The sequence below is a fragment of the Furipterus horrens genome, unplaced genomic scaffold (genome assembly GCF_987537825.1).
Source record: "Furipterus horrens unplaced genomic scaffold, mFurHor1.1.pri manual_scaffold_7, whole genome shotgun sequence".
NCBI classification, from domain to species: domain Eukaryota; kingdom Metazoa; phylum Chordata; class Mammalia; order Chiroptera; family Furipteridae; genus Furipterus; species Furipterus horrens.
In genome coordinates this window covers 50,465,413-50,479,845 of record NW_028327177.1, presented here as the reverse complement: position 1 = coordinate 50,479,845, position 14,433 = coordinate 50,465,413, and the positions used below count along the sequence as shown (strand labels likewise).

The window sequence follows — 14,433 nt, the reverse complement described above, 5'->3', positions numbered from 1 at the left end:
ATTTACTTGTAGTTACTTTATAACTGGCTAGTATTTTCCAATAGTAGACTCACTATTTGGTCTCTCACGTTACATTAAATGCACACATGGGATATGCTCACATGTTCTACTCAGAACCACCCCTGCAGCCCTTACCAGGGATCCAGAACAGAGAAGAGAAATATGCTCTGTACTACTGCTAAACACTAGCTTTTACTAAAACCAGGAGGCATCACTTAATTAAAACTGTACTTTAAGAACACCTTAGTAGCTGGGAAAGGAGACCTTTTTAAACAAAAGGTAAAGCAAGTTTCAATGTTAAATAAAATGACAAAATATGAAACAATTTAATAACAAGAAACTTTATTGAATTACAAATTTTAAAATGCACTGCAGTTTAAAAGTGGGACTATTTTAATTTTATTCTTTTTAAAACTCATTCTTTCAAAAATGCACTTTATTTTTCAAATGATAAAACAAAAGGTTAATCTGTAAATTGGCAAAGTGAAGACAGAATGATACCAGTGGGCCAGTTCTTATATATGGGGTCTTAACAAGGACCTTTAAATGTTGTCTTCTGTATTACAGCAAATTGATTTCCAATAAGAAATAAGAAACTGGCAGGAAAGGGGAGTAAAAAGCATGTGCAGAGGTCTTTCTGTAGGTGTTTGATAGAATACATACTTAGAATGATAAACTGTAGACTTTGTAACAGTGGCCATTTAATATGTGCTAGAGCAATGGTACCCTAAGAAACTTGTGTGAAAATCATTTTTTCTTATTCCTAACAGAACAATGGTACACAAACAAGAAGTAAAACTTAATTGTAACATTTGTACTATAAAAAGGGTTGCATTATAGCCCATATATTCAGTTTGTTCAACAACCTCATTAATTGTGTAACAGAAAAAGTCAGCTTAATAAGACTCAGGACAAAAATATTTTCTATCAACCTCAATGTGAAAAATTTATATAATCATTAAACTTAATTCTTGACCAGTATATATTTCCAAATCAAAATCAAGTCATGAACTGTTTATTATAATGACACTATATTAAAATGCTAACACTTTCCCCAATGTCTTTCTATGAGGGAGGAAAAAATTAGACACCTTTATTTTTTGCCTGTGTTGGGATTTATGAAAAGCCTACTAAACTGAACAGTGTTCTGCAAAACTGAAATACACTATTAAGTCAAACAGGTAAATAAACAACAAAACCAAACTGATTTCAACAAAGTCAAGTCATGTTTCCAAAAGTAAACTCTATTAAGAACAAGTAATAAACATATATAAGAAATTACAAGAATTGATGATCACGGTTAGTTACAAATGCAAAATAATATCTAATTATTCCAGACTTGTAAATATAATAATTAAAACCAATTTCATATGCTAGTACAAATATTATGTACAATTTAGATAAGCTGGTCAAGTATTATTTGAATACATACCACATTTCATAAACTTAAAATTATATTACCTCTCCTTTAATATTTGCAGGTACATGCCAATAAGGGGGAAAAATGTAATTTTCATTTATGTATTAACTGAGAATAGCACTTCTACTGTATTTGTTTCAGACTGTAAAAAAGTTAAAAGTAATTTCTCTTTATGAAGCAAAAAAGGTAAAAATAAATTGCCCAAAGTTTAATTGATAAAAGTTTCATAGCAATTACTTATAAAAATGAAAAAATGTTTGAAACAGATACCATACAATTATTATGTAGTCTCCCTACTGATCTGAAGCTACAGAAGTCATTTAAGGAAGGATGCTATGTCAAAAGCAAAGACTAACCCAAGGGATGTATTTTCTTTAAAAATCTGATTTGCAGAAAAACTAGTTCCCTGGCCTAGTTTCAAAGCTAATTACAAAATCCATTTGCTCAATGGTCCAGACATTTTTCCAATTCTTCTGGCTCAACAGAACTGTCAAAAAAGAAGAAATATTTTGTGAGACCTTTAAATACAGACAATAGGGTGTATCACTTCCCCCATTTAACACAGCAAACACTTTATATTATTAAGAAAAGGGCATTTTTTTAAAAAGGCATTATTTGATTTTTCAGATATGAATAATCAACTATCCTAAGCATTCAGTTTTTCCAACTTAAAATTAGGAGAAATATAAATAAATAGTATAAATATTTCTTTAAATTAAGAATCTCTCTTCTATGCACAGACAACAGTATGGTAGTTACCAGAGAGGAAGGGGGTTTAGAGAAAGATAAAGAGGGTATAGTGGGTCAAATGTATAACATAAAGAGACTAGACTTTGGGTAGTGGGCACACAATGCAATATACAGATGATGTAGTATGTATTACAGAATCGTACACCTGAAACTTATATATAACATTATTAATCAATGTTATACCAATAAATTTAATTTAAAAAAAAATAAAAAGTATCTCTTTAGTGTTTTCAGGTTAAAAATATGAATTCTAAATTTGAACTTTTAGAGTAAGCCACCCTAGATATCAGCTTTCTACAGTAAAATGAACTTTCTTAAATCTAGTAGATCCTATGTCAGAACTTATGCTGCAAACTGCCTTTTCCAAAACGGTTAGATACCCTGTACTACTATTACTACCACCACTACTAATAATAATAATCATCCATCATACAAAATACATCTACGGGAGCTATCTGGAAAACCCAGATTTGCTCAATAGGACTAGGGGGAAAAATGTGAATATCCCTCTTAGATTAATGTTAAAACTTCTGCAAACTCAGGATAAGAGACACTATTTCAAACCATAAAGACACTCTCAATACCAGTAACTTTCCCAGCTCAGAACTAAATCCTCATGGATACTAAAATGGGTATTGGTTTCAACCCTAAAATAGTTTGTAGTTCCAAAGTCCCATACCATATTTGTGGAAGATATTCCCCTACTGTCTGGCTTTTAATTCATTTATGATTTTCAGAAAATGCTTTAACCTATGTGAGTAATTCAAAATAAACACTAGACTAAAAAGTCTATGTAAATGTAACCAAATAAATATTGTACAAACTTCACAAAAGCTAATACAATTAGTCAGCATTTTTGGAACACCAACAATTATCAGGCACTTTAAATGTATTACTTCTACTTTTCACCACAACCTGTAACGTAGGTATTCGTCGTCGGCAGCCGTCCGTCTCGAGAGACGATGGTGTAGCTTCTTAAGAGTCTATCTGCACCGCCGAGAATGGCTGTGCAGTCCGACTCGGGAGTGACATGGTATCTGTCTCCTCCCGTGTTGAATCGACATCTTGTGATGACGCTGAAGCTACAGAGCCTGGGCAGGGTAATATGGAGGGTCTGCTGTTGCCCATGCAGCAGACCCCCCCTCTCTTCGCAGCTGAAGGGTCCAAGGGAAAGACCGAGTCAATACAGCTTGGCTTCAGGTGCGCCGCAGGAGTTGCCGGTGTTGACTACAACGTCAAACCGCCTTAGGGACTCCGGCTCCGGATTTTCTGTCGGGGTTTACTCCCTTAGCCTTTCCCCTGAAGAGGTATGCCGCAAGGCAGCGGAGGTTTTTTGGAGTCAGAGTTTTCCTTCTCTGAAACGTAGGTATTATTTACATTTAATACATGATAAAATTACAGTTCAGTAAGGGTAAATGGCAAAGGAGTTAAAAATCTACATGGCTCCAAAGACTGTATTTCGACTATGTGAGCCTCCCTAACCCCACACTCCTAACACTTCCATATCTATTAACAGTAAAACTTATCTTAGGACTGATATGTAATTCTTCTCTCAATTTTAAATTATATTACTGTGGTTCACAAAAATGAATAATTTAAGTAACAAACTTGACTATGTGGGGATAATTCAAGAGTACACAGGCAATACAAAGACTTAGTAAAAAGCCTACCAAACCATGCCCATCTGTAATTCCTAAAGTAACACTAAGATCATTAGAGTGGATTTCGACAAATTTTTCCAGAATCAAAATCTATAAAGTAATACACATGGACAGATTTTCTGGAAGTATAAGAGTCAAAGCAATTAAATAAGTATAGTATATACAGGACTGTGATACAATAATCAAACATGTAAAACTCAATCCTGTTATTCCTGCACCAAAACAGTATGAAGGTAGGAAAGTTAACATTCTTTATTTCTTACAGAATACAAAATAGTATATTGCATTACAAATGGTTAGTCACAAACTCTCAGAGTACTGAATAGTGTGAGCATATGTATATATTTATGTATCTAGATAGGCTTATGAATAGAGCTGAAGAAATCGTTCTATCATAAAAGAGTAAAATATGAATCTAAGAAGGTGTCATACCTTCCATCGATTTCCACATTCATTGCAGACAACAAATGTTGTCATCGGTTCATCAGCACTACGAGTTTGTACCTGCAGAAAAATAGAGTAAAAACTACTAGTCCAGTCTAAATAAAAACATTCTATATAAAAATATGTAATAACCACAACAGTACCACGATAAAATGTGTAACAGCCTGAAACAAGTTCAAATAAGCTAATGTCAGAAGAACACACATTACCAAACTTCATTTTTCTAAGTCCTTCCATCCTTGTCTTTTCATGTTTAATGAATCCCAGATAAGTGGGAAATCATCCAATGTCACACATCATACTTTTTGTAAATGACTAACAAATATGAAAAAATTTCATCACTAAGCAGCACAGAAATGTTAATTTAAAAATATCAATGTTCTCTTACAAATTAGCAAAGATGTGAAAATCAAGCATATTGCATTCTGACAAATATAACTGCTTCTAAAGGTTAGGCAACAACAAAGAGCCTTAAATACCCACTCTCTGTGATCTAGAAACTTGATATCTGACCTATTCTAAGATAGTAAATAGAAATACAAAGATCTGTATATTCCTCAACATCAATGAGTAATCAAGGACATGCAAATCAAAACCATAAAAAAGTATCACTTCACAACTCTCAGAATGGCTGTTGTCAAAGAGGTAATAAATGTAAGTGAGAATGTGAAGGAGACCTTTGTACACTGTTGGTAAGAATGTATACTGGTATTGAGCGTCAGCCTGCGAGCCAAGTGTCGCTGGTTCAATTCCCAGTCAGGGCACATGACTAGGTTGCATGTCAGGTCCCCAGTTGGGGGCGCAAGTGAGAGGCAACCACACAGTGATGTTTCTCTCCCTCTCTTTCTCCTTTCCCCTCTCTCTAAAAATAAATAAATAAACAAACAAACAAACAAAAGAATGTATACTGGTAAAGACATTATGAAAAACAGTATGGAGGTTCCTCAAAAAACTAAAAATTGAGTTCCATATCTCAAAAAGATATCTGCCCACCATGTTCACTGCAGTATTAATCATAATAGCCAGGATATGGAAACAACCTAAACGTCTTTCAATAAGTGAATGGATAAAGAAAAGTGGTACATAAACAAAATGGAATTTCATTCAGCCATAAGAGGAAATCTGGCCATCTGAGGCAACACAGATGAATCATGGAGATGTTACGCTAAGTGAAATACACCAAAGCCAAAAACTTAAGATATGTGGAATCTAAAAAGAAAAGGGGGTAGGACTGATTTCATATAAACAGAGAATAGAACGGTGGTTGCCAGGGGGCTGGAAACGGAGGAATAAGGAAATATAAATCAAAGGGTACAAACTATAGTTATAAGAAGAACAGTTCTGAGGATCTAATATGTATAATATATAGCATGACTGTAGTTACACAAAAGAGTTAACTATGTGAGGTGATAGATGTGTTAATTATCTTGCTTGGGAATCATTCCACAATGTACGTGTACATCAAATCATCACACTACACACTTTAAATATATACAATTATATTTGTTAATTTTTCCTCAAAGTCACAAGTGAAAAATCTGTGTACAAGAATATTTAAAGAGGATGATTTTTTAAAATATTTTATTTATTTTTAGAGAAGGTAAGGAGGAAGAGAGGGAGACAAACATCAATCAGTTGCCTCTCACACCCCCCCAACTGGGCACCTCCCCCACAATCCAGGCATGTGTCCTGACAGGGAATTGAACCTGTGACCTTCCAGTTTGCAGGCCAGCACTCAATCCACTGAGGCATACCAGCCAGGGCTAAAGAGAATGATTTTATAATAGTAAAGATAATGAAAACAAGTTAACCAACAGGGAAATAATGAAATAAGTTAAGAGTACCTTCTCCTGATGAAATATTATATAGCTATTAAGATGTTTACAACGGTTTTTAAAAAACAATTAAGAGGAAAGTGTTTCTTTTTATTCTTGTTTATTCTATTACAGTTGTCCCAATTTTTCCCCCTTTGCCCTCCTCCATCCTCTGCTCCCAAAGTCCATCCCCACTCTGCTGTCCATGTCCATGGGTCATTCATACATATTTTTTTCACTACTCCCTTTCCTGTTTTTCCACCATTCCCTTCCATTCCCCCCTTTCCTCTGGCAGCTGTCAGTCTGGTCCCTGTTTCCATGTCTCTGGTTCTATTCTGCTCATTACTTTATATTGTTCATTAGATTGCTCTTATAAATGAGATCATATGGTGTTCGTCTTTCACTGACTGGCTTATTTCACTTAGCATAATAGTTCCCCAGTTCCATCCATGCTGTCACAAAGGGTAGGAATTCCTTCTTCTTTCTTTCTGCTGCATAGTATTCCATTGTGTAGATGAACCAGCTTTTTAATCCATTCATCTACTTACTGATGGGCACTTAAGCTGTTTCCAACACTTGGAAATGTTTACATCACAGTAGCTGAGTTATAAATACATATAAAATAGTTTATAGTATTTAACTGCAACTAGTCAGAAAAAATCCACAAAATACTGCAGGCACCAAAATATTGATCACTGTTTTTTCTGGGTGGTAAAAAGGTAAGTAATACTGAATTTCTTATTCATATTTTTCTGTATTTTCCAAATTTTCTATAAGTAGGTATTACATATTGCTTTATTTTTAAAAGCAAAACACTGATCGATTGATATCTGTATATATAGGGAATGTTGTATAAAAGACTGGAAAACATTCGAGTGAAATAAAAGACTGGAAAAATTAGAAAAATATAAAGCAAGAGATAATATAGCAAAAAAAAATTACATTCATAAGGATCTAAAGAAAGAAAAGTATGATAAACTCATACTCAATATAATAGTTGGAAGTCTCTGTTTTTACAATTTAAGTTTCTCTTTTAAGTTAAAAAGTATTTGGAATATATTTCACATAAATGCTCTGAACAATAAACAATCAAATATAATTTTAAAATATTTGTATATGAATCAAAATTTATGTAATTTTAAAAATTGAAATACTCAAAATTTAAATAAGCATATACATTCAATGAATTAAAATAAGCAACATTATTAAGTGATAATAGTTCCCAAAGTAGATGTTTTTAGATTTTGTAAATTAAGATTAATTTCATGTAGGAGGGCTGTACTAGAGCAGAGAACAGCTCAAAATATATGTGTGAAAACCCAAATCTCAGAATAACTGGATTTCCCCTCCCAAACATTGTTTCTATTTGTTTTACTGCAAATTAAAACCTTTAATGGAAGGAATATAATATTAGCATTTATTAATAAACCATCTTGGTTCCATATATGATTTCGTTAAATGCGCAGGCCAAAAAGAGAGGAAGGAATGCAGCCAACCAGAGGCCAGGTGGTACAGAAGAAAGGAGAGCTAATCAGTGTAAGAGTGAACCACCTCTGATAACAGCCTAATCATTCTGCTGCAGGCCTCCAGGGCCAGGTAACCAATGTGCACCTCTGGGGTGACAGCACGGCCCATGGGTGTTCATGATATATGCCTTCATTAACACCTATCTGGCCAAGGTCAACTACGTGGACCATTGAGCACAGTGTATGGTTCAGCAGGATGACCTGTTTCTCACAGGTCATAATGCCTACTATGATCACATGATACAGCAATCCCACTTTCTGAATATGTACCCACCACCCCAAAATGAAAGCAATGTTCTCAAAGAGGTATTTGTATACTCAAGTTCATAGTAGTGTTATTCACAATAGCCCCCAAAATGGAAGCAACACCATGCTCATTAGAATATGAATAAATAAAATGTAATATACATCCAATGGATTATTATTCAGCCTTAAAAATAAAGGAAATTCTGGCACATGCTACAATATGGATAACCTTTCTGAACATTATGCTAAGTGAAATAAGCCAGTCACAAAAATACAAATACTGCGTAACTCCATTTATCCATCTGACTACCCAGAATAGTCCAATTCGGAAATTGGTAGTTGCCAGGGGCTGAGGAGAAGGGAGAATGGAGAGTTGTTTTATAAAGAATATAGAGGTTCAATTTTGCAAGAGGAAAGAGTTCTGGAGATTGGTACATTATAAATGTACTATTAGACTGTATAATTAAAAATGATAAAGATGGTAAATTTTAGGTTATGTGTATTTTACAACTAAAAATTCAAAACAGACTTAAAAGAAAACTCAGCAAAAAATAAGTAAATAAGCTAATGTGATTTTTTAAGATTTTATCTATACAAGATTATAGACTTCTGATGTTCTTCACTGAAGAGAATTACTGGAAAGGTCTCAAAAACAGAAAGGTTATGTCTTTAAAGTATATACTCCTGAATGAATTTGACACAGCATTATTAAAGTTAAAAGTTACTCTTTAGTTTAATATAATTACTGGGAAGAGGAAGATGGGTGAAGGCAAGAACCTAAATACTAACAATACTGCATTTTGAATAAGGTATATTTAGTTTTAATGAAATAATAAAATCCCAATATATCACATTACAAAGATCAGAAGCTCCATGATACCCGTAAATATTAACATGACTTTTAACTCAAACGGCCAAAGACAAGGACCCAGTCTCAAAACAGCAGCATTCTGCCTATTCAAAATCTTCAGATAAAAAGGTTAAAAAAAAAAAAAACCTTCTGAAATATTGAAATATTTTACATATACTTAATATTGCTATCTAGGGTCCTAAAAGTAAATATGAAGAATCTTTTGCTCTCTGGGAAAAAAAATGACTTCCCAGTGGGTACATGTTAACTAAGAGTCACGCTTAACTCTCTTATATTATGTTTTGCCAACAAACTTGAAAGTTTTCTATCTAAAGACAAATTTTTGACTATAAGAAACTCATGCTGACTTCATCTCTAGACTGGTTTTTCTGTTAAAACAATGTATTTTTTAAAAATCTTAGCTGTTTATACATTTTAAAGAAGGTTTAACTTTTAAATACCTTTCTATTTATACTTAATTCTAATATGTGGCATTTTTAGAGTAGAATTTTTATTTCTGAGACTTTCCCATTGATTAAAAGAAAATAAAGCAATTCCAACTCTGAATTTTCTGAGACCACTTTTATATGCTGGTGTATTTTAGTAACTATCAGTAGTAATACTTCTACAAAATAAAATACTGAAATATCAGATATACAATTATGACTAAATGAAACACTTCAAAAAGGTAACAGACTTAAAAATGGTAAAGGACTTTAGATTGGTTAAATGAAGTATATGTGAAAATAAGGTATTATGCACCTTTGAGAAATGAAGTAGAACTTACAAAATATGCTACAAATGTGTTTAGAAAAACAGTAAAACAAAAAACATATTCATATTTACAAGTATACAAGGTCTGTTCAGAAGGTATCCAGCCACATAATATGAAAAAGAGAGTTACTGAAGAAGACACAAGATACAAGAAACATTATACATAGGACAAGGACACCTCAGTCCCCTTCAAAGCAGGCACTTGGGACCTCACACTGTTCTCCCCAGTCACCATCAGCTGCTCCATCATATTTTCCTGAATCTCATCGATGGTCTGAAATCTCTTCCCTTTCAAAGGGGATTTTAGTTTGGGGAAAAGCCAGAAGTCACAGGGCACCAAATCTGGGCAGTAGCAGGGCTGAATCACCTGGGGGATTTGATGTTTCACAAAAATACTCTGCACAAGATGTGATGCATGTGCAGATGCTTTGTCGTGATAAAGCTTCAAATCACCAGTTGTCCATAGCTGCAGCCTTCTGAATCCTCAGAATAGTTTCCACAGAGGAATGTCTAAACTTAACAGAGAAACTGATGCAGATTCATTGCTCTACTCACTAATTTTGAATGCAATGGCCACACAGTACACATGCTCACTCAATGTCTACAATCCCTGACTAGTCCAGTGAAGCCAGCATCACTGTTCAGGTATGCGCATTCCAGTCCACACTCCTTTGCTGCCAGGTTACATCAATGTGGTGCAAACCTTTCTCATATTAACAACAGCTGGACTTTTCCCGGACAGACCTCATATACATAAAACATGTAAAAGCCACACAACAAACTAGTAATCCTGGTTTACCTCTAGGGAGCGGAGAACCAGGTAGGTGCAAGCAAAAGTAGGGGTGGGAGGACTTTCCACTCAATCTTTTGTACTTTTTGAATTCTTAACCTTGAGAATATAGTACTTCTATAAAATAAAAAAAGGTTCCTTTCTACTACTTATACAGAGTTTAGTAATATTATTTTTTAAGTGCTTAGTTTCTGTCAAGCAGAAAGTTCAATTCCCTATATATCTCTATTAATCTGAAAACACAACTATACGTTATTCCTTCAGGTGAAAATTCTGATTTAGCAGATTATAGATATAGCACAAAATCCTATTTGGTATATGAAATTAAAAAGTTATAGAACACCATTTTCACACATGCACATATAATTAAAATAACTGTAACATGGCTCTTTTCAGCTGTTAAAGAACAAAAAAGGTCAGTCATATCATAGATGAATATAAAAGTCATCAATATATTGCAAAAAGGAATAAATATCTGAAAAACAGGTTAAACTAAAAGTACTCACACTCTATGTGAGGAAGAGCAAAGAACTTTCCTTAAATTATAAGAGGCTGCCAATAAAAAGAATGAGTTTGTTTATATACTAACCAGTAATCAACTGCTTATTAACTCTTAGAAAAAGAAATTGGCCATTTTACTAAATTATATATTATTTTATAAATTTTATTTAATTGATAACAGCTTTCACAGTAACAATGTCCATAAAAGTATAAACATAACATGTTTACAATTAATCAGAATTTATTAGTTAAGCACTATTACACATAAGAGATCACATTTCCTCTTGAAAAATATCAAAATGTACTCGTAATTATCTTTAGTAGTTTTTTTGAAACAGAAACTACAACATTCTTAATATGAAAATAAGACTCCACAAACAATCACAAACCTGTGTGTAAGTACAATTCTTCTTTTTACATTTGCCACATGTGAATAAGTCAGTCTGGGTTCCACCCGTCTTGGCCATCTGATGCTCTCTAATTGCTTCTTTCGTCAAGTTTTTCCGCATCTCTTTGAGCTCATCACTAGCCATTTCCTATAAGGAAGGTGGCATAATAATTATAGGTGTCTTCTTCATATATCTTGAATGCTTTTTTATGCTCAATTAGCTTAATAACAGAACTGAAATCAACTTGCAAGGTTTTAAAAGTGAAAAATTAGTAATTTTTTCTCAAAGGACTCATTAGAGCTTGCTTCCTTTTAAAATTTCTTCGAATACTTATAAGTCTGTATGTGAAAATTGCATTAATCACTGCTTAAAGGCCTGTAAATAGTGAAATCCTGTAGCAATGAGCACCTCTAGTGTCCAGATTGTGATGTACCACTGTCCTCCCCAAAAAGGAAACAAGAACCATTGGAGAAATGTCTGGTTCCAGTTTTGAGACAAGAAATGCCAGGAACCTCTTCTTGTGCCAGAAAGCAAAGAAGCTAACAAACACTTTCAAGATAAAGGGACAGAGGAGCTAAAATAAAGGAGTTCCCACTGGCCAAAGATAAGATAATTTCTTCAGCCACCAAAATACATTAAAGAACTAATCCCCAGTGGGTAACAAGTCCATTATGATACTTAAAAAAGAACAGCACACAGACACATGCAAAACAGCAGCAAAAGCCCCTCGTAGCAGTTACTAGGCACTATCTCCTCTTTTTGACAACTTAACTAAAGGGAAAAAATTACACATTTATCCTGGCTTTCCTAACCAAACCAACAGAGTAATGACCAAGTTTATAAGTGAAAGTGATTCTTTACAGGTTGGATTCTTTACTGAAGAAATTGAGCTAATAAACATGAAAGGAATGATGTCATTTTCTCTATTTTGCAGTTCCTAATAAAACCACCACCAATTCAGGCAAGGATTATCAATGGATAAACAACATATTAGATGAAAGGGCAAAAAAGTACTTCACAATGAAGGAAATAGACTTTCAGTACACAAACTCACTGATGAATCTCAGAATACTAAGAGCAGAGTGAAATATTATATATCTCCCTATGTGATACAATATGAAGTGAAAAACACCACTTATGAAATATTTATGCAGGAAAAAGTTCAACCAGAACTAGCTTTTGGTTATCAGAAAATGGGACAGAAAAGTTAAATAATCTTATTTTAAAAAGACAATTCATACTGTGGAATACAGAAGAAATAAACTGGTTTCTTCAATAAGTCAATGCTATGAAGAAGAAAAGCAGGGGTAGGAGAAGACATTGCTTTAGATACACACACACACACACACACAATCTTAAAAGACTGAACTAACTAAAGGTAATATATAGACTTTGGATCCTGACACAAAATAAATGTACAACCAGGAAAAAAGTTTATGAAAGAATAATATTGGATATTATCTAGTATTTAATTAGATAATACCAAGAAATTATTGATAGATTTGCTGGAAGTGGTGATGACCCTTATATAAGAAAAATACTGTACTTTTAAAGATACTTCTCAATTACATAGAGGTAAAAGAACATACGTCAGAAATATTCTTGAAAACAATTCAGGACAAAAGAAGGAAAAAGAAAAAAGATGAAAAGGATGCAAATTCTTGAAAACATGCGACGCCTGGGTGACAGATAATATGGGATTTCATTACTCTACATTCTCTAACTTTGTGAAAGTTTGAAATTACTGAGTATTTTTAAAAATGAGTTTTAAAAACAGCAATTTTTATTAGTTATATAAAAGAAGAATTCACTCTCTTGGATGCTTAAGAAAATAGACTGCAGACACACTACAGCTATTATCTATGAACAGCTATGTCTATAAATAGGCAGCTATGAATTTCATTTTTCCCATCCCTCTATATAAATTTAAGGAATAGTTATTGAGATGTGACCAATTTTGTAGGGTTTAACCACAGAAAAAGCTTAGAGATTTCAAAGTCTGTTTGCAATTACAAATACAACTCTTTGATTCTAAGTGAATCTACAATAAGTTAAAACACTTTTGTCTTCAGACAGTGATTTAATGCAAAAATCATTGTATAGTTGTGGAAGGGGCAAAGTATTGATGCCAAGAGATTCAATTTCCTTAAGTACAGTATATATCTAGAATATTGTATATAGAAATACATCAGGATAGCTAATAATGATTTATTATATATGTAGTACTCATATAGTACTTTATGATTTGAATAGACTTTATACTTGACATCATGGAATCACGTCATGGAAACGTTATATTAAGATATACTCACCTCTGCCGTCATTCTAGCAAACAAGTCAGGAGAGATATTCCCACACAGTACATTTTTCCTTAAATTTGGATTCTTTGCATCCTTAAGATTTGATATTCTACTTCGTACTCTATTTTTGTATTTCATATCTGTATTCCTTATTTCTTGATATATAGGTATAAACCACTAAGGAAAAAAGGTTAAATTATAAAGTTAAGATTATTTTTTTCCTAGTCTAACAAAATAAGAATTCCTGAAATGTCTAAAAAGTTCACAAAAACTGTTTCAAAACCAGATTCCTTGATCTGTAACTGGCAAATAATAGTGGTTATACTTTCAGACTATGAATGGGCAATGTTTTCTTCTTAATGTTTAATGCCAGGAGCACACAAACTAAAAGGGTTTCAAAAAGAAACTCAGGTACTCAATCTTAGTTAGAAAACTTCTGAAAAAGAGCTTGAACTTATACAAGCTTTAACTTGCCCAAATCTGAATTCTACCAAGGATCCTAAAAGTCTCAAGTACAGTACTACACAGTTCTCTTGGGGATCAAATGAGAAGAGACCATTCATGGTGACCCTGAAGGTTCTTATATTCCCCCCAGCACAGCAAAAAGCTATTTAGCAGATTCTTCTCAAAAGAACAGGCCAGAGCAGAGTCAGAGCACTTGAGGAGGTCCTTTTCTAACGAGGCTATTTCCTCAACAAGGATAATCCCACCATCACACTGTCACCTAGATGTTGCCTGCACCCTAAACCTACATGTAAAGCCCCTCTCCCAGAGCCCTCTGCTTGGTGTCTCGTCAGGGGATTGTGTATGCTTTGCTGAGTTCCACCAAAATATGAAACCCTATTTCTCACTTACTAGTGTGTATTTTCCATGCCTTTTTGCACAAATTCAATTGAGATGCTACATTCTCATTTGCATAGCAGAAAAATTAAAATGCTATCAACACTATGTGCTTTACTTTTGAATGA

At 33.6% G+C, this 14,433-nt stretch overlaps 1 protein-coding gene across 1 annotated transcript in view; it reads right to left on the bottom strand.

Moving 5' to 3' along the window:
• Positions 1-320: 320 nt before the first annotated feature.
• TCEA1 (transcription elongation factor A1) overlaps positions 321-14,433 on the bottom strand; it is a 50,887-nt gene continuing 36,774 nt past the window's right edge. Inside the window, exons 7-10 of the mRNA XM_090283694.1 lie at positions 13,478-13,632; positions 11,166-11,312; positions 4,264-4,335; positions 321-1,907 (exon numbers count right to left, since the gene is read on the bottom strand). Of these exons, the coding sequence (XP_090139820.1) occupies positions 1,899-1,907; positions 4,264-4,335; positions 11,166-11,312; positions 13,478-13,632 (383 nt within the window). The 3' untranslated portion in view covers positions 321-1,898. The remainder of the gene's footprint in view (positions 1,908-4,263; positions 4,336-11,165; positions 11,313-13,477; positions 13,633-14,433) is intronic.